Consider the following 20,219-nt stretch of genomic DNA (forward strand, 5'->3'; position numbering starts at 1 on the left):
CTTGAACTGAATTAGAGACATCTTGAAATGACTTAAAGACAACTTAGCTAGAAACAATTTCAAGATATCTTCAAGTACTTCCTGCTACACATCCATAAATACTTCCGATTTGGAAAATAGTGAGTGACCATGCATGTACAGCTCATACATGCCGCGAGTCAAGATGCAGTCCTGTACTATCACGACATAATCCTGCATCGTGGCTGAGAACATCGCTTTTATACATCTTACTTAGGTTTGTTGCTATGTGGCTGAAATAATGCCAATGCGACCTAAACAATCACCACAACCCTCTTCAGATTCTTGTGACCGATTACCCCTCGTATTTTCTCAAGACGTTCTAGAAATATTTCCCGTGGGGTTTTGACTGCAAACTTGATATCGATGTACTCCCAGATAATTTCCCTGTACATACATTTAACTGTCATATTTTTATGACCATGAATTTAGATGATAATAGTTATAAATAGTTATGCTACAAGCCATGTCCTGCAAATCCTTTTGGTCATGATTCAAAACATATCTCACTACAAGTAGGAAGTAGTTTTGATTTTCCAACTTGATGAGAACAAACCATAATCAAATTGATTCTCAAACTGAATTTAACCTGTGATGCCATGATTTTTAAAAAAAAAAGTAGCGGCGCCCGGTGGCAAATTAAACATCTGCCTTTCTGATAATAAATGCCATTAAGGTGTATTTCCATCGAGTTACAAAATCTAAGGTACATTGATTTCTACTGGTAGTAAAATATGTGTTGATTGATGTACTATAGGATTTTGCATGACATTGATTATAAGATAACAAAATCACTCTTGGAAGTGAGGTGAGTGTCAATATAATTCTACTAACAATATTATTGTCACTGGGACCACAACCTCACTCCCGAGGAAGAACTTTGTGTCAAAATCCTTTTGGTCATTAATCATTTACTACGCTAGTAAGTAAGTATGTTTGTTGTTTTTTTATCGTGATCAAAAGAAATCTTAAATAGCATTTTCTATCTTGGAAGCAGGGGAGGGTTCTGTCATCGGAATTAAAATATACCAAAGGCTTCTTCAACACTCGCTTCACAAACAACCCACTAAGCAGGAACCCGTGGGTCCAGCTGATATAAGAGCATGGTGACACCGTCACCCGACCCGTGGGTTGAGGGCAAAGCAATGATTGCACTTTTTGTTGATGTCGATAACTGAGCAAAATTAGAAACTTGTTACACATTTTATATACATGTGCACAGCTAACCGAAAACCCTTCCTTAAATGACGTCAAAGCGGTTCGCTGCAGTGCTCTGGCGACAGATGTACGTAACCTGTTTGTGGTTTTGTGAGCGGGATAGAGGGAAGCAGGTGACTTTTTGGCAACTGGTAATCGTTCGGTATTAATTAACCACAGTTTTTCAAAGAATGAATTTGGCGTTCCACACAAAACTAACCAGAAGTCTTTCATATGCAATGGTTAAAAGAGTGTGAAAACCCCCAAAGTTTATTCGTTCTTTTAAAGTGAAAAAATTGAGGCATAAGTGAACATTGCGCGCCGCGACTGCAGAACTCTTTCAGAAACAGACTAGAACAATGTGGCGCATTGCCACATGTGTCAGCTTGCTACCTTTGATACAGGAACTGACTCAAAAAACTACAAGGGGCAACAGACCACGAGTATCTGGGTAGAATTTTTACAGGCATTGACTGTTTAGGATTGCATCTCGGCTCTCAGCATGTACGAGCTGTACATGCATGAGCTGTACATGCATGGTCACCTACTATTTCCAAACGGAAGTATTTACAGATGTGTAGCCGGAAGTATTTGACGATATCTTGAAATCACTACAATTCAAGATATCTTTAATTCATTTCAAGATATCTCTAATTCATTACAGGATATCTTCAAATCAATTCAAGATATATGTAAAACAGTTTCAGTTATCACTAATAGCAACAACTGAAGATATCTAAAATTGAATTAGAATAGAATTCCGGATGTGTTGAATTGAATTCCACATTTCCAGATATCTTGAATTAATTCCTAATACAATTATGTACACTATGATTGTAATTGTTTTGCAGATATCTTTAAAACATTTAGAGATATCACAAAGTATGTTCTTGACATCTCTATAACATTTTGAGATATCAGTAATTCTATTTTGGATATGTGAAATTAATTAGAGATATCTTCAATTATTTTCAGATATCTTTAAATCACTATTGATATCTTCAAATACAATGCAGATATCTTTAAAACAATTGAAGATATCTGTAATTGCTTAATAAATGTGAAAACAGTTTGCCATATGGGAGCACTGCCACCATATAGCTGGAATATTGCTGAGAGCAGTGTTAACAAAACTATAAACAACAACCTTGGAATAAAGGCCTAAATTTGGTGCGCTTCCCTATATACCACCTAATTGCACAGAAATATAAAGTTCCTACCCACCATGTTTGTGGATGGGCAATTAAATAAAGAGGTTAGCCTTAGTAGGTAAAGGTAGGAATGGCAGCGAAGGGCAGGGCAGGTGTGCCTGCAAGGGGCAGGACAAGATGCGGTGATGGTGCTGTGGTGCACACATTACACATCCCACTTCATGTAAGCAACATGTCAGTCATTAGACACAGACTGATTCCGCATCAGCTGTGACCTGCTTGAATTCTATGTTTGTTGTGAACCCTGTCTGAACAAGCTAAGCTCATAGCACAATATGGTGCTTCAAGATAGGTGAGGTAAGCACAAAAAATGTAAAAGTATTCATTTCAGCTGATTTCTAAAATGTGAGGGTAATTGTTTTCTTGTATTATCATCTTTCGTTGAAAGAGGAAATTTGAAGCATTTCAGTAAAAACCTGTTTTCAAAACCTAACAAAAACAACTGACAATACAAGAAAGAAAGAAAGAAAAAGACATTATGCCACAAGAAAAAAACAAGAGAAAAATGACATTGACTTCTTCATTGATTAAGCTGGAAAATGGAACTGCAAACCTATATGTTGTAAGCCATAACAGAACATGAAATGTGGCAGTACCTTTTAATAGACATTGTGATCTTCAACAGTTGCCATGTGGAGAGAGGGAGTTAAACTTCTACATCGCATCAGCAATACTGAAGCCATTTAGCGATGAGAATAAGTTGAATAATATTAAGTCTATCGTCATAGGATAGTACAACAGAGATGGCTGAGCAATACTTGATAAGTTGTGTTTTCAATATGGCTGTCAAGTCATCCATGTTTAAAAGGGGTGGTGGGGTAGCCTAGTGGTTAAAGAGGTAAGTCGTCATGTCAAGGACCAAAGTTCAATTCCCCATTTCTATAGAATGTGTGAAGCCCATTTCTGGTGTCCATGCTGTAATATTGCTGGAATACTGCTAAAAGTGGGGCAGAACCAAACTCACTCATAGTCACGCCATGTTTCAAAAGAAACAGAATTCTACATGTAGTGTGAACTCTAGCTACTGGCACAATGGTTTGGATAAGTCTTTCAGAGACTTAGATTCTGGGCCTTGTAGGTTCAAAGAGTCACAACATGAGCTGACATAAACTGGAAAGACAAAGTTATGAGTTAATTAAAAGTAAATAGGAATCTGGGCCTAGATTTTCGAAGCTCCATTAGCGCTAAGATAGTCGTAAGTTTATGTTAATGAATGGCACTTACAACTATCTTAGTGCTAATAGTGCTTCGAAAAACTAGGCCCTGCATCTAAATGTGAGCTAAATTCTGACAGATAGTTGGTTCGTGGTGATAAAACAACAAAATAAAAGCACTATTAAGGGGTATTGGTTAAAGTAAGCATTTGGATACCATCGTCTTTACCAGGCACCAACAAAGCATCAGTGATTCTGACAGAGGAAGTTGACATGATGTTGCAAGCTTGATTGAATGAACAATTGCACATTGATAAAGTTTGTACTTTACTTCTAAAATAAACATAAAAAAATGCTATCTAACCTAAGTCATAACCAGGTAGAATCAGAACCACAAGATTTTTTACATTTGGCCTCATAAGAAATCAAGCTGATTCCAAATTATTTTGACATTTTTGTTCAGCAAATCTAAACATTTTCCTAACACAACATACAGAGAAGCACCGAACAGATCAACATCCTGAACAGTCAATGTTCTTGCTTTCATAAACTGTACAATCAGACTCTCAGCTGCTATAGAAATACCTCTCCTTTTCACAAATATCCTCATGTTACTAGTTCATGTGATGACATGTAAATATGAGATAAGAATAAACTTTCCAGAAATGATCGCAGGACATGATATGCAACACAAAGATAGATACAATCAGCATCACCACAAACAGGTTGAAAACCGCTGGATCATGCTTCTTGCAACGACATGATATATAACACAAAGATAGATACAATCAGCATCACCACAAACAGGTTGAAAACCGCTGGATCATGCTTCTTGCAACGACATGATATGCAACACAAAGATAGATACAATCAGCATCACCACAAACAGGTTGAAAACCACTGGATCATGCTTCTTGCAACGACATGATATATAACACAAAGATAGATACAATCAGCATCACCACAAACAGGTTGAAAACGGCTGGATCATGCTTCTTGCAACGACATGATATATAACACAAAGATAGATACAATCAGCATCACCACAAACAGGTTGAAAACGGCTGGATCATGCTTCTTGCAACGACATGATATATAACACAAAGACAGATACAATCAGCATCACGATATAGAACACAAAGACAGATACAATCAGCATCACCACAAACAGGTTGAAAACGGCTGGATCATGCTTCTTGCAACGACATGATATATAACACAAAGACAGATACAATCAGCATCACCACAAACAGGTTGAAAACGGCTGGATCATGCTTCTTGCAACGACATGATATATAACACAAAGACAGATACAATCAGCATCACCACAAACAGGTTGAAAACGGCTGGATCATGCTTCTTGCAACGACATGATATATAACACAAAGATAGATACAATCAGCATCACCACAAACAGGTTGAAAACGGCTGGATCATGCTTCTTGCAACGACATGATATATAACACAAAGACAGATACAATCAGCATCACCACAAACAGGTTGAAAACCGCTGACTCATGCTTCTTGCAACGACATGATATATAACACAAAGATAGATACAATCAGCATCACCACAAACAGGTTGAAAACCACTGGATCATGCTTCTTGCAACGACATGATATATAACACAAAGACAGATACAGTCAGCATCACCACAAACAGGTTGAAAACGGCTGGATCATGCTTCTTGCAACGACATGATATATAACACAAAGACAGATACAATCAGCATCACCACAAACAGGTTGAAAACCGCTGGATCATGCTTCTTGCAACGACATGATATATAACACAAAGATAGATACAATCAGCATCACCACAAACAGGTTGAAAACCACTGGATCATGCTTCTTGCAACGACATGATATATAACACAAAGACAGATACAATCAGCATCACCACAAACAGGTTGAAAACGGCTGGATCATGCTTCTTGCAACGACATGATATATAACACAAAGACAGATACAATCAGCATCACCACAAACAGGTTGAAAACCGCTGGCTCATGCTTCTTGCAACGACATGATATATAACACAAAGATAGATACAATCAGCATCACCACAAACAGGTTGAAAACCACTGGATCATGCTTCTTGCAACGACATGATATATAACACAAAGACAGATACAATCAGCATCACCACAAACAGGTTGAAAACGGCTGGATCATGCTTCTTGTTATTTAATATGCACAATAACCATGATAATATTAACTATATCTAGAAAATACAGCCACAATATTCTCACTCACATTAGGCACTTCATGCACTGAAGGACAAGTACTGTACTTCTTCTGACAAGGGAAAGCTTATTCCTTGAACAGCACTCATCAATATTCCAACTAAGTAGCAGCGGTTGTTGGAATCAATTCTAGAATAGACAATCCTATGATCAACAGCATGAGCATCAATTTGCACAAATGGAATATGATAATATGTCAACCAAGTCAGCAAGCTTGATACCCAATCCCGTTAGTTGTATCTAACAACAAGCTTGGTTTGCTGAAAACCAGTTCTAACCCGGTTCTTCAAGGGTATTAAAAACCCCAAGGAAACTGAATGAGTTGGGTTAAACCTGCTTAATACAGCGTTTCAGTGAAATGAAATGCTTATCCGCTTAATGTGGGTTGAACAGGAAGCAATGCAGGTTTCAGACATTTACGACCTTGATGTGGAAATCCATTACAGGTAACATCCTGACAAACCAACAAACAAAACCACGACAAATCCAGGATTTGAACCCACCATCATGGGTTTGTGGAAAGCCTAAAGGACACACCTTCACAGCAAATCAGGCAAGATAGAAAACAGCTAATTCCACCTGTTATGCATCATATTATACCACTTAGGAAATTAGTGAAGCCAGAAACACCTCCTTAACATGGTGTAATGATCCATCTACACATTACTAACTGCCGACCAGGTTGTCTAACCCACAGTGGCGCTAGTACATTCCCCCAGCAGCCACAGAATCTGGCAACCCTTCCAACATCACATCCCCTCCCTGTGTAAATCAACATATAATTCGGAGCTCGCTGCATACAATAAAATATCCATCAGTCTTAAAATAGCTGTTACAGACAGTGTAACAGAGGGCAGACAATCTCTGTTCCTGTTTCAATCGCAACTGGCAAATCGCTAGTTATTCCATTTTTTCTTGGCTAATTTGCAGGAAAAGACGTACTCCGAAGTCATTAGACAGCAATGGCACTACTCTCTTAGCTTAATTAAGCTAAAAACTGTATGGCTCTGGAGTTTAATGACTTGCTCTGATGTACCATAGTAATATATTCATGCAATAACACCCCAAGAAAATTAGTTGAAACTAGAATTTTTCTTGAATTGTTATGAGGCAACAATATGATCCGTCAAAGTTTTTGATAAGAATGTTTGTAATATCCACGAGAAAATACCAACTTCCGAATAAAAACTATTCTGTGAAGAGATGAAACCTACCTGTAAATATTTGAAGTAAAGCTGTATTTTTGGAAAGTAGGCCTTTGAATAAGACAAATATGGTATTTCAATTTACATTGTGAATGCTGTTTCTTGTTTAACAGTAACATTCTAGACATATACTCAGGGCATGTAAATAATTAAGGCAGGATGAGACAATACAGTGATTGTCTCAGCACCTTCCCATGCCATCGCAAGACAAAGACAACGATATAGCTGGAATACAGTTTATTGAGACACAAATTAAACAACAAACTTCCAGTCATTTATCTGACTGTCTTAGGTTAGGGCTATTATCCATTATTATCTTTTTATGTACACTGTTCAAAGAAAGCATAGATGCATACATGGCCAGATATAGCTGTATATATGCATATATGCACTTTTTCAGCTATAAAGGATCCATATCCAGTCGATATCCATGTTATAATTGACCTCCAGTAGCCCATGTGTCATGAAAGATGACTAACAGGATCAGGTGGTTAGGCTTGCTGACTTGAATGACATATGGCATCGTATCCAAACTGCATACATAGATGTTCATGTATCACTAATTTGACTAGTCCAGACTCAATTATTTACTGACTGCTGCCATATAGCTGGAATACCAACCAACCCAGTCGGTATCATTCAACTGAAGAAGGTCTGAAAAGTAACTTCAAAATGGTGTGTTTACCAAACATAGAAGCTGATATAAAAAATCTTTGGCACATGTTCCTCACACATAAATACCCTTTACAGAATTCAACAAACATTTTCTGAAGTCTGTGACGGAAATCGACGCAACCAACTACAATATAATCAAGTTAGTTTTTTATCTAGCACCCTGTACCAAGAAAGAACATTTAATCAGAAGATTCCTTCTTCCTCTTATCTGAGGGGTTCCTCAGACCTATGAGATAAGTACCAGGAATGCTAACCGCATCCTTAATCATAACAGTGTATTAACCTAAAATACAGGGATTAAAGACAAATGATATTTTACTAATTTGAATGGAAAATCTTTTACCAAATAAGTAAAACATATCCAGAAAATTTTAGATAATAATCAGTCAATGAAAGGGAATGATCTGGAACCATGCAGACCTTGTTGAAAAACTGCAGACTCAGGTCTTTTCCTCTTTCACAAAATGCCATTACTTAAAGTCGTATCAACAAGAAAGGAAACAAAAACACTGGAATCTCGATCTGGCAACATCTTCATGCCAGACTTGTTCGCAATCAAGGACAGGTTTCACATGAGATGATTTAGGTGGCATCACACAACCTTCTGCTGAGGCGAGATGAAGGATAACTAGACCGTCATGTGTTAACCAGGATCCTCTAAGCTCCTAATGCTTATATAAGTCCTCAATTAGATACCCCTCCCAAACTGTGCTGTCTGAGCTCTCCAGCTCTTCTCAGGTCAGAGATAATTGATGTTCAAAGCATAACTGCAGCCATTTGAAGAAGGAAAGATCTTAAAGATTTCATACTTCATGGCATTCAAGAAGGTGGTGAAGCTAAAAACTTTGTAACACTTTGTCAACAACTGTACATAGCTCAGCAATAGAACTTGACTTGATAGCTTCACTTGCAAGAAGGCTGACAGCAGTGCTTCCAGTGGGTTACATCTACCAGCTTTTTCCTGATCATCAACAACTTGTCCCAAGCTACAAAAAAACATCTGTTTGGTGACTTTCATTATTATCTGTTGTTTAATGTCCATGTCAGAGACACCCCAGCTATGTTGCAGGATGGCAACAGGAAAACCTTTTTCTCAGTGGAGCATGTTGCAGTGTTGAATGTGGGCACCAGAAATGGGCTTCAAACATTGTACCCATGTGAGGAATCAAACCTGGATCTTTGGCGTACTTAGCGAATGCTTTCACAACTCGGCTATGCCAACATCCCTACAGCAGCGAGACACCGATGCATATAAAAAGATTGACTCTAATCACCATCAGTTCTGTCGAACAATACCACAGATATATATAACAAGAGAACTCTAGTATCTTTAACCATGTTAATGTTTCTGTAATATAAACATCTCCCCTTACATCTACAGACCCTGACAAAAACCAATCAAATATTTATTCTATTAGACCTTATTCTGGTTTCAGGAGATCATTTCAATAGCAGCAGAACAATGATTTCAGTCAGACTTACGGATCCAGGAAGTAATATATTCTTCATCCTCATGCAGTACAACCCATTGTAAACATGCATGGTTAATGTGCAACATCAACATAAGTGTACCATTTATGAGGAAAATTTGTCTGATTTACTTCCAGCTGTGTTTATGCATGTGAAATATAATTGATATTTACCCGCTCTAGTCGAGCCTCCAGGGCTTCAATGTCCGACTCGGCTTCCTCCAGAGAGGCCCTGCAAATAAATACCAATAAACATAAATGGGAGGTGACAGCAGTCCATTATCCAATGCATATTTAGGAGATAAATCTTTTCTATTTGCAATCTGAGGTTGTTTATCATTGACTGAACCATACTATATGTCATCTAAAGCTGAACATGTTAGCCTGACGTTTTAAATTTACAACTAGTCAAATTTTGATCAATGATGACTAATCCTAAACATCTTAACACAAGAGGCTCCATTCTACTATGACTAAAATGTGTTCTTCAAAAAGGGCACTTTTTCTGGGTGGATGGATAGTGGAGTGAGTGAGTGAGTGAGTGAGTGAGTGGGTGGGTGGGTGGGTGAGTGAGTGAGTGAGTGAGTGAGTGAGTGAGTGAGCATCAATCTCCGCAATTGGGAACCGATGACATGTGTCAACCAAGTCAGCGAGCCTGACCACCCGATCCTGTTAGTCGCCTTTTATGGCAGGCATGGGTTGCTGAAGGTCTATTCTACCCTGGGACCTTCACGGGTCGGATAGTGGGGTGGGTGAGAAGAGCTACATGTTAGATGGGATGTAAGAGAAGAAAGATGGTGGAGGGTGTGAGTAAAGGAAGAAGGGTGGAGTAGGATGGTTGATGGGGAGAAGGAATATGAAGGTCTGGATAGCGGAAGATTGTGGTTTGGGTGGAGAAAGATGGTTGATGGGGGTGAAGGAATATGGAGGTCTGGGTAGAGGAAGATCATGGTTTGGGTGGAGGAAGATGGTTGATGGGGGTGAAGGAATATGGAAATCTGGGTAAACAAAGATGGCCATTTTTAAGATTGAATGGGATTATTTGTTACTTTCAAATTATATCTATTTAACTAAGTGTTAGTCTATTGGGAGATAGTAAGTGGAGGGTGAGGTTGTTTGGCTGGTAAATGATGGTGGTCAGGTGTGGAGAGTGAATGAGTGTGTTTTGTTTTAAGCTGCTAATAGCAATACTCCAGCAAAATCAAAACAAAGGTCAGGTTTGGAGACTACTGAGAGGAAGATAATAGAGGTAAGGCGTAGGTAGAAGAAGGTGACACGTGTGAGAAACATGGTGTGTTGAGCATGATGAATGTCCACCATGGGTCTATACAATCAGTGAATGAAGACACTGTGGAAGGCTGATAGCTCTACTACTATAGAAATTACTGATTAGATACATTCAAGTTCAGTACAAAGATCGATAATGATAAAAGTTAGAACTGGTCTTCAGTAAACCATGATAGTTGTTAGAGGCAACTGACAAGAAGAGGTGGTCAAGCTTGCTGACTTGCTGGACATGTCATCGAATCTCAGTTGTGCAGAATGATGGTGATGCTGTTGATCACCGGATTCTCTGGTACAGACTAGATTACTTACAGACCTCCACCATATATCTGGAAAATTGCTGAGTGCTGCATGAAACTCAACTCACTCACTCACTCACACTCACTACAGAACAGTCCCTGCTAACAACCACAGACAAAACTTTATAACTGTCTACAGCTCTGCTTCACTATCACAGTCTCTTTGGGTTCAAATGAGAACAAAGAATAATTAACAAACTCGAAATAGGGATAAGTGCATAAAAATTATAAGACAAATGGTCCTTAAACCTCTCTACCCAGCAGGATCTGAAATCTGACATTTTATGATTGATCACAGAGAAACTTGTTTCAGGAAGGATCATGTCATCAATCATACTATGCCAAAATATTCACAGAGAAAAACAAATAACACATCTATATCCAGGCAATACATGTTATCATACTAAAATGCAAAATTAGTATGCAAAAATATAGAAGTCACTCCCTATAAGAACTAACTGTTTTACATCAGCTAGGTAGACATTTTGTCTCACCAGGCTTACTGGGGAAAATTTACCTTTTGTCCCAGAAGTAAGTTCCTTCTAACAAACATTTCCTCATGCTCGGGTAACACATAATGTGTGGGGTAATCAAACAGGTTACGATTCTTGTCATCTAAACTTAGCCCTACACATGCAACATATATATGCAACAGAATAAACCTGAATACTGACTTCTCTAACCTCTATGGGTGGGTGGTAATACTGGTTAACTCGTCGTATATTGCAATTCAAACTTCACAATACGATATGTTCCGGAACACTTTTCACAAACTGGCTCATCTGATATATAATGAGCAGTTTCCGTAACCACGACTGGTAATTTTCATGATGTTGTCATAAATACCAATAACATTTGCCTTTCCTTTATACTGTAATAGATTAACAGTTCTGATAATGTTTATTTGTCGTATAGTTGCATTTGCATGACTTTTAAACCATATGAATGAATAAAATGTAGATTTGTACGAGCACGCTTATTGATAAACAAACCAAAATGGCAGACACAGAAGCAGACTCTTTTCTGCCAGTTCAAAACCTTAGAGTGAAGTTTTCGATTGCAAAACATTTTCAGTTGATCTCTCCACATTCTCCTCATCTTAAAGACAGAGTCATTATTTATCCCCTCGAACACTGAATTTGTATTCTGAGTAGTCCTTCCAATTTGTTTGCCTGATAATGGTGTTGGTGCTTTTATGAGCGCTTCTGGTAGGATGAATTTGGCACTGACTTGTCTAGAAGCTTCTTCAGACTGTTGTAATTAAAGGCAACAATGAAGGAAAGCTGTGACAAGACTGACTTGTCTAAATGGTCCCCTGACCATCAAGTCCAGGGCAAGACTGGCTGCAACATATGTCATATTTGGGATTTCACTTTCTTAGTAAAGTACAAATTCTAGTACTTTTTCGGTTGAGTCCCATCCGGGATTCGAACCCGCACCCTCAGAGTCAGGCACCTTATCGCCAGCACACAAATGTTGCATTTGACCACTTTCTAAATGGCATCGTGTAATCATAACTTTCGGCCGTGGGAGCCGTGCCAATTTACACTTATCAGAGGGGTACACAAAATACGCAATCTAGACTACCAGTTGTCCGACTTTCATTTTTGTGGAAGTCGCGGTGGCTGAGCGGGCTAGGCGGCTGACTTTGTGTGCTGGCGATTAGGTGCCTGACTCTGAGGGTGCGGGTTCGAATCCCGGATGGGACTCAACCGAAAAAAGTACTAGAATTTGTACTTTACTAAGAAAGTGAAATCCCAAATATGACATATGTTGCATTTGACCACTTTCTAAATGGCATCGTGTAATCGATCTCTTCTACAATCAAATTTAAGTAATAACAGTGGCCAGTGGCAGTGTTTCAAAAGAGAGGAAACAATAACTTCATCACCTTAAACCATCTTTCAAAACATATCATAATATATCACTCATTGTTTACGATGGTGTTTCAAAGTGACAGGACATTGGGTCCTGTAAGTTTCAGATGTCTGTCTGACCCACTGAAAATTCGCAGGACCCACAGAATAAAGTTTAACAAACATTTCAGGCTTGACATTTCTTATAATTGGCATTGAAATTATTAACATCATATGATTATAAAAATAAGATTTCTAAACAGCATAAAGGGTCACATGCCGCAAATAACAACTTCATTTAAGACAGTGTGAAATATTCAGTCAGACACTGGGGCTGACGGGTTGGTGATTTCTATCTGACCACTGGTGAATCCGCCAGATTTGTCAGGGGGTCAGACGCTATTTGTGAACACTGTATCACTGTAAGAGAATATTGGTAATACCCAACCCTACTAATTTCTCATCAGTTAGCTTATGACACAGATTCTCCTGTTTGCCCAGAATGTTTTCTATGATAAAGAGTACCTCATCCATGTGACTTTTAAAATCAAATATTATCAACACTTACTGTGACACTCTATTTACTTCAGAACATTGCCAGCATAACACTGATTTTGTATTTGTTTATGAAAAATTTATGTCAAAAATAACTGCCTCAACAACTTAATTCTGTTGGGGTACAAATGATGTACAGTCAGGCCGCGTTAGTCCGGACCCCGACAATCCGATTCCCATGATGTACATGCATTCATGACTTATGACCAGACATTGTTCTCTGCAATAACCTTTGACCTTTCAACATGAGTATGAATTTAGCAGTGAGGGAAAGAGAGACAAGAATGGATCAGTTTTGCTTTTTTCTCTTGTTGTGTAATGCTGCACTCGGTACTTTTCCAACCATTCGATGGCAGGCCATAATTAATCAAGTCTGGAACAGACAATCCAGTGCTCAACAGCATGAGCATCGATTAATGCAACTGCGATACAATGACATACATCAACCAAGTCAGCAAGTCTGACCATCTGATCCTGCTATTGCATCTTATGACATGGGTTGTGGAAGATCAGTTCTAACCCAAATCTTCATAGATCAATAGATGAGTAACATCATTTTATTTGATGGTGGCTGAAAGAATACAGCAGCCATGATATACACTTTAGAAGGACTTGGTTGGATCAAAATGGACTCATTTTTGCTAAATGTTGGCCTAGATTACTACTGGATCTGTCAGATAAAGCTGAAGAATATTTTCAGGAAACAGGCTGTGTAATCATTTACAGCAACAATGCCATCACATTCAGAGTTCCCTTCTGGTTGTATGGGCAGGAGATTACTGATCACATGCATGTGCTTTGACAATGTAAAACACAATGCTTGTAAGGTTGTTCTCATCCGTCAAAAACAAAGTGGTCTACTTTTGGCCGTGTGCTTTGTTGCATCCATTCTGTTGAATCTCTACCAGTAATTACAAGACATGTAACCATGGCAACATCTCATGTGAGTGAGTATGGTTTACACCACTTTTAGCAATATTCCAGCAATATCTAGGTGGTGGACACCAGAAATGGGCTTCACACATTTTTCCCATGTGGGTAATTGAACATGGGCTATTGGTGTGACAAGCAAACACTTAAATAAACGTTCAGGTTTAAGCCGCTTTTGGCAATATTCCAGCAACATCATGACTAGGGATGGGTATCACAAACAACAAAACTCTTAAGTAATGCCATGTCAATTTCATAAACAATGAAAAAGGTGTGATATGCAATAGTCAAACAACTGGATCGATTTGAAAGATTCGCATACACCATTATACGCTAGGTTCACAGTGAATGACATGTCGCGATGCAAGTTCATTCTCATATGAGACAACCTGACCGAATGCCTGAGTAAGTGAGTATGGCTTTTACGCCGCTTTTAGCATTTTTCCAGCAATATCGGGACAGGGTACACCAGAAATGGGCTTCACACATTGAACCCCACCACTTGCCTAGGTCAGGCCTCAGTGAAACATTGAACTTGTTAAATGGTTAGTTGTAGTTTCCACATGATCAAACTAACCTGGGAAAAGACCTGCACTGAGCAGGAACGAGTTCTTCGACAAAGACACTGATGATTCTAACCAAATCACTGCTAATGACAGAGATAGCGCACTTCAAGCATAACTTTATCAAGTGTCTGATTCATGGTGTCATGGAGACCAAGTCAAACTGGCGCCAGAAATACATAACGTCACCAGCATCTTTTTGAAATTACCATTTACAGTGAAGCATTTCTAAACTGGCACCCCAAAGAACGGAAAGAAAATGCCAGTTTAGACAGGGTGCCAGATTAGACTGTTAGAATCATTTTCCAACATGGCTGCAATATGCACACGTGAGTCTCTCTATATCTATAGAGTTATTGATCCTTTGTAATTGTGCAACAAACTAAAACAATGTTGATGTCACAATTGAAGACACCTCAGGTGAGTACCCATCAATCAAACTTGAAAGGCGGGGCTTAAAGTCATCTATGTCTCTTTGATTGACACATGCATACACAAAGTGACTTACCAGTCAATAAAACCAAGGCCACAGCAATGCCCCAGTGTTCATAAAGGATAACCGCTGTAATAATATTAACTGTTCAATCACTACTTCCTGATTATCCAGATCGCTGAGAGCAGTTTATTGGTTTTGATCAGACTGGACATAATCTGGTTTAGACAAGTCTGCTATGCATGCTGGTTTAGACAGTGTTAATCACTTAATTACTTAAAACTGCTTGTCGGAACCGAAAAGTCATGCCAAAATACAAAATAGACAGGTGGATTTGGAAATATTTTAATGATCATGATATTGCTGTAATATGATGGGACCAAAATGTTAAACAGGACAGTCCCATAGATTAGATAGGTGCTGGTGTTGGCAGGCTTCACTGTAAAAAAATCCCCTTTTACGGGCTTTACTTTCAGTTTAAAAAGGTTCAGCCATTTCATACCAAAAAAAATCTCTTAGTCAGGGTGGTGCTTCTAAGTACAAAACTGGTTGACAACTAGACTGACGACTCAGTACCTTAGATTAAAGCCTGTGGGGATTGTGGTTTAGAACAGGCAGAAAGTAACACTTGAAAGTAACGCTGGATCTGAAAGGTGATATAATCTATGGGCCATTTGAAGTGGGCAGTACCACATTATCTAGGATGAAATATCATTATTTCATGTAGCTTAACCTCATAAACTTAATGGATGTTAAAGTCTGATTTTGAAACCTGTTTGAACACCTTGATTATGTCACGGTACATTATGTGATTGTCCTGTCCAGATTGTTTCTCATAGTATCAATCACTGGAATGAATGGACAAGGGCTGTTTATTTCAAGCCCGAAATCAGCAGTGTGAAAAGACAACAAACTAACATACAAGCTAGCTTTTGTCCAAGAAGGAATGTCTAAAGTGATGAGTGAGTGAGTGAGTGAGTTTAGTTTTACGTCGCACTTAGCAATATTCCAGCTATATGGCGACGGTCTGTAAATAATCGAGTCTGGACCAGACAATCCAGTGATCAACAACATGAGCATCGATCTGCGCAATGGGGAACCGATGACATGTGTCAACCAAGTCAGCTAGTCTGACCACCCGATCCCGTTAGTCGCCTCTTACGACAAGCATAGTCACCTTTTATGGTAAGCATGGGTTGCTGAAGGCCTATTCTACCCCGGGACCTTCACGGGTATCTAAAGTGATGAAGACCACTGACATTAAAACAACAGATACCATTGCTGCAGATCCTGACACAACTAAAAGACACAACTGTGTATAACAACCTGCAGTAAAAGGCCCTAAAACTAAATGGGGTCATATATAATGACCACTCTCCCATTAACAAAACAAAATTCAGTACAAGATCCTAGTGGCAGCAATGTAACACAAAATTTGAATTGTAAAAACCAAAGTGATTTTCTGATTATTATAACACTGTGCAAATCCTACCTATAAATGTCAGTGTGCCAAGCTCAATCATGACTATGTTTCCGATAGGCTAACAGCATGGTGTGAAATGTCAGCAAGCACCATGAGCATTGCCATCCCAGTAATGGCCTGACTATAGGGTTGTTGATCATCTCCATTAATCTCAAACCAGCCTGGACATGGCTAGGATATCAAAACCAACATACATTATAGTCTGGGATCACTTTGGGCAGGGTGTTTTTTCTATTTTTACCAAGTGAAATACAAAATATCCCATCAACATTTTGACATAGGGAGAAATTCCCATTATTTATGCATGCTTGCATTACACTATGTAAATATTAATTATAGAAATCTCCAATAATTTCTTCAGAATCCCATTGATCCCATTAAGAGAGAGTTTTTCCCCTACGGAATATTAGCTCCAGAGTGATCCCTGTATACTTAATAAAATACACCCATGTACAAGGTTAGGCCAAATTGTTTTCAGTTGGTTTACAAAAACTGAAATTAACACTCTTCAAAAAATTCAAAAAGAAAAATTACTCTGGACAAAGGAAATGGAGGCTGATTCTGTCTTACTGTTTAGTGAAACGGAAATAAAAACTTGAGATTTCATCACAGCAGTGGTCTATTTCATACCTCAAATATTTGTTCTATTTGAACAAGACAAATATTATGCTTACATTTTCTGTCAGTTCCATTCAGTTTCAAATTTTACAAAATGAAACCTTTTCTCACTGACTCAAGGAGTGGTGAGGTAGGTTAATTATATTGCTAATCAGGTTGAAGCCTAAGGTTCGATTCCTCACAACAACACAATGTGTGAAGCCCATTTCTGGTATCCCACTGCTTTTAGCAATATTTTATTGGCCAGGGACACCAGATACTGGCTTTAGACATTGTACCCACTTGGAGAATCGAACCAGGCTTTATAGTTAAACACTTGACTGCCCTACCTCTTCCTCTATGACATCATAGGAAAGGCACGATACTTTATGATACATTGTCAACTACAATGATAAACGTAGATCAAACCTTTGTGATTGCTATCTCTACACTTTGAGTTGTTGACCTCTGTGACATGGGACCATTTACAAAACATACCATGCCACTGTCGTTTTCATAACTTTATTAGATAAATAGCTCCCAGTGGAGTACTATTCAAACATGGAAACCTTGCTGACAGATCTACAGCTCAAATGGTATCAAAACATTATTTTACTGTGAACACAATCACTAGACCACCTATCATGTTACACATCTCAGAGAAGTCCAATGACCATTTACCAACACTGGAACCATTATCAGCTGCAGAGTATTGTCACATTACATGGGGCATACCAGTTTAGTGTGATATTTATTGACTGCCCTGTCACTCCAAGTGACAACCGACATACACCACGTTATTCAGGCTTGAACTAAGACCCCAACAAGTAACACTGCTGACAGGTATCATGGGGGTAGGCTAGTGGGTAAAGTGTTCGCTTGCCACGCCAAGGACCCTGGTGTTGACTCCCCCGCATGCGCAATGTGTGAAGCCCATTTTTGTAGTGTTCCCCAGAACTGAAAAAAGAAATTTTAGGACTGAACAGTTCCAAGAAGGCTGTCATGGACCATGACAGTTAGTGAGTGAGTTTAGTTTTACGCCGCACTCAGCAATATTCCAGCTATATGGCGGCGATCTATAAACAATCGAGTCTGGATAGGACAATCCAGCGATCAAAAACATGAGCATCGATCTGCACAATTGGGAACCGATGACATGTTTCTACGGAGTCAGCGAGTCTCACCATCGATCCTGTTAGTCGCCTCTTACAAGCACAGTCACCTTTTATGGCAAGCAGGGGTTGCTGAAGGCCTATTCTACCCTAACATGAGAGTGATTCAGGAAAAGAAGGACCAGCATTAAACAGTTTGAGATGAAAATACAACAACCATCTCAATATCCCAGAAAGTGTCCATCAGCATTTCATTGGTTCTAATCTATTCTTACTAGCCCCAGGCTACTGGGATAGCATTGATGCATTAGAACACTCCTACCAACCGATTGATTTTGTCATTAGGACAAGAAAAATGTGACAGATGAAGATGCCTCTAACCAGCAAAGTCTTCACTGCCCAAAGATAATGACATCATAAAAACTGTCCTAATTATGTTATTTGCTTTTTAAATAGATTATTGTGTATAGGAAAAGACAACTGTCTCCCTCCATAAATGTCAATAATACTACAAGCTTTCATATGCACCTACTGGATATTGATCCAACACAACTATCTAGAAGGACTTGCATCAGAATCATGATAAAAGCAAGACTTGCACTGACACTCTTTAGGATGCATATTTCATACAGAGTAGAAACACAGTGTACACGAATAGCGTCTGACCCTCTGACAAATCTGGCACATTCGCCAGTGGTCAGACAGAAGTCACCAACCCACCAGCCCCAGTGTCTGACTGAATATTTCACAATGCCTTTGTATGAAGTTGGTAATTGTGGCATGTGACACTTGTTTGTTGCTTAGAAATCTTATGTTTGTTATCATACAGTGTTAATAATTTCAATGCCAATTACAAGAAATGATAAATCTGAAATATTTGTTTAATTCTATTCTGTGGGTCCTGTGAATTTTCATTGGGTCAGACAGACATCTGAAACTTACAATGTCCTGTTACTTTGAAACACCAACGTGAACACTGGAAACCTGTCCTACAATTACACTTCCAAATGTGTTTGGTTCTAATATGCTAATGGTCATGGCTAATGTGTCATGCAGACCCTGAAACAAATATACCAAATGCAGCCCATGTAAGTCTAGAATGTGTGGTATGTCTAGAGTACCACATGTACAGTTTCTGACACGGGAGAAAGTCTCAGGGCTCAATTTTATTGCATTGTTGATTTTAATTTTATTTTTTTTTTATTTTCGGTAAAATATGTTCATTTCAGAGACTAGGTGTTAGTCTAGGTCATGGCAATCTGAGATTGGTAAAGTCCATTGACTGAAAGCATGAGCAACAAGCCACCATCATTTGCAATTTGCAGCCAAGGGTACCTACAGTGATGATGACAGATGTAATCAGCTGTTGCTTGAACAAGTGACTGAATGAGTTACAAAATACTTTCAGTGTCTGAAAAAGTAACTTAGCAGAAATCAAAAGACCAAAATATTAGAGCAGGAAGTTACATCATTAATAGTCCAATGATGGCTTTTGATATTAATATATCATGATTTATGTTATCATACTGTTCACAGAGGCAAAAACATACAAACGTGCACTGCTAGAAAGCCATCTTGCATATTAACAAAGGAAATCCTATCAAGACAAATTACAAATAGTCTTGAGTGTCAAATGTTATTGCTATTATACCTAGCAAAAATATCTATCCCAAAATTGATTAATCTGTGATCATCCTGGAAGGAGACAATTTGATTTAAAAAAAAAAACCCAGAAAAATAACTGATGTTCCAAAACAAACATTTCTACAGTCCCCTTATCTACAGAAAGAGATTGTATATTCATGCAATACACATCAGCAAACTGTGGAATGCTGACAGGCAGCAGTCCTGCTTCACTATCAATCTAATCACACATTCCGGCTATCAATGTGATTAAGTAATTAACCTTGAGCTTCAGGTGCAATTTCAGAG

General features: G+C 38.6%; 1 protein-coding gene across 2 annotated transcripts in view; it reads right to left on the reverse strand.

Annotated features, from left to right (window-relative positions):
- LOC137268379 (arf-GAP with coiled-coil, ANK repeat and PH domain-containing protein 2-like) overlaps nt 1-20,219 on the reverse strand; it is a 109,141-nt gene that overhangs the window by 87,990 nt on the left and 932 nt on the right. For both annotated transcript variants that reach the window (XM_067802945.1, XM_067802944.1), the window contains exon 2: nt 9,350-9,407. In XM_067802945.1, coding sequence (XP_067659046.1) covers nt 9,350-9,407 — 58 coding nt within the window. The remainder of the gene's footprint in view (nt 1-9,349; nt 9,408-20,219) is intronic.

The sequence above is a fragment of the Haliotis asinina genome, chromosome 16 (assembly GCF_037392515.1).
Source record: "Haliotis asinina isolate JCU_RB_2024 chromosome 16, JCU_Hal_asi_v2, whole genome shotgun sequence".
Taxonomy (NCBI): Eukaryota; Metazoa; Mollusca; class Gastropoda; order Lepetellida; family Haliotidae; genus Haliotis; species Haliotis asinina.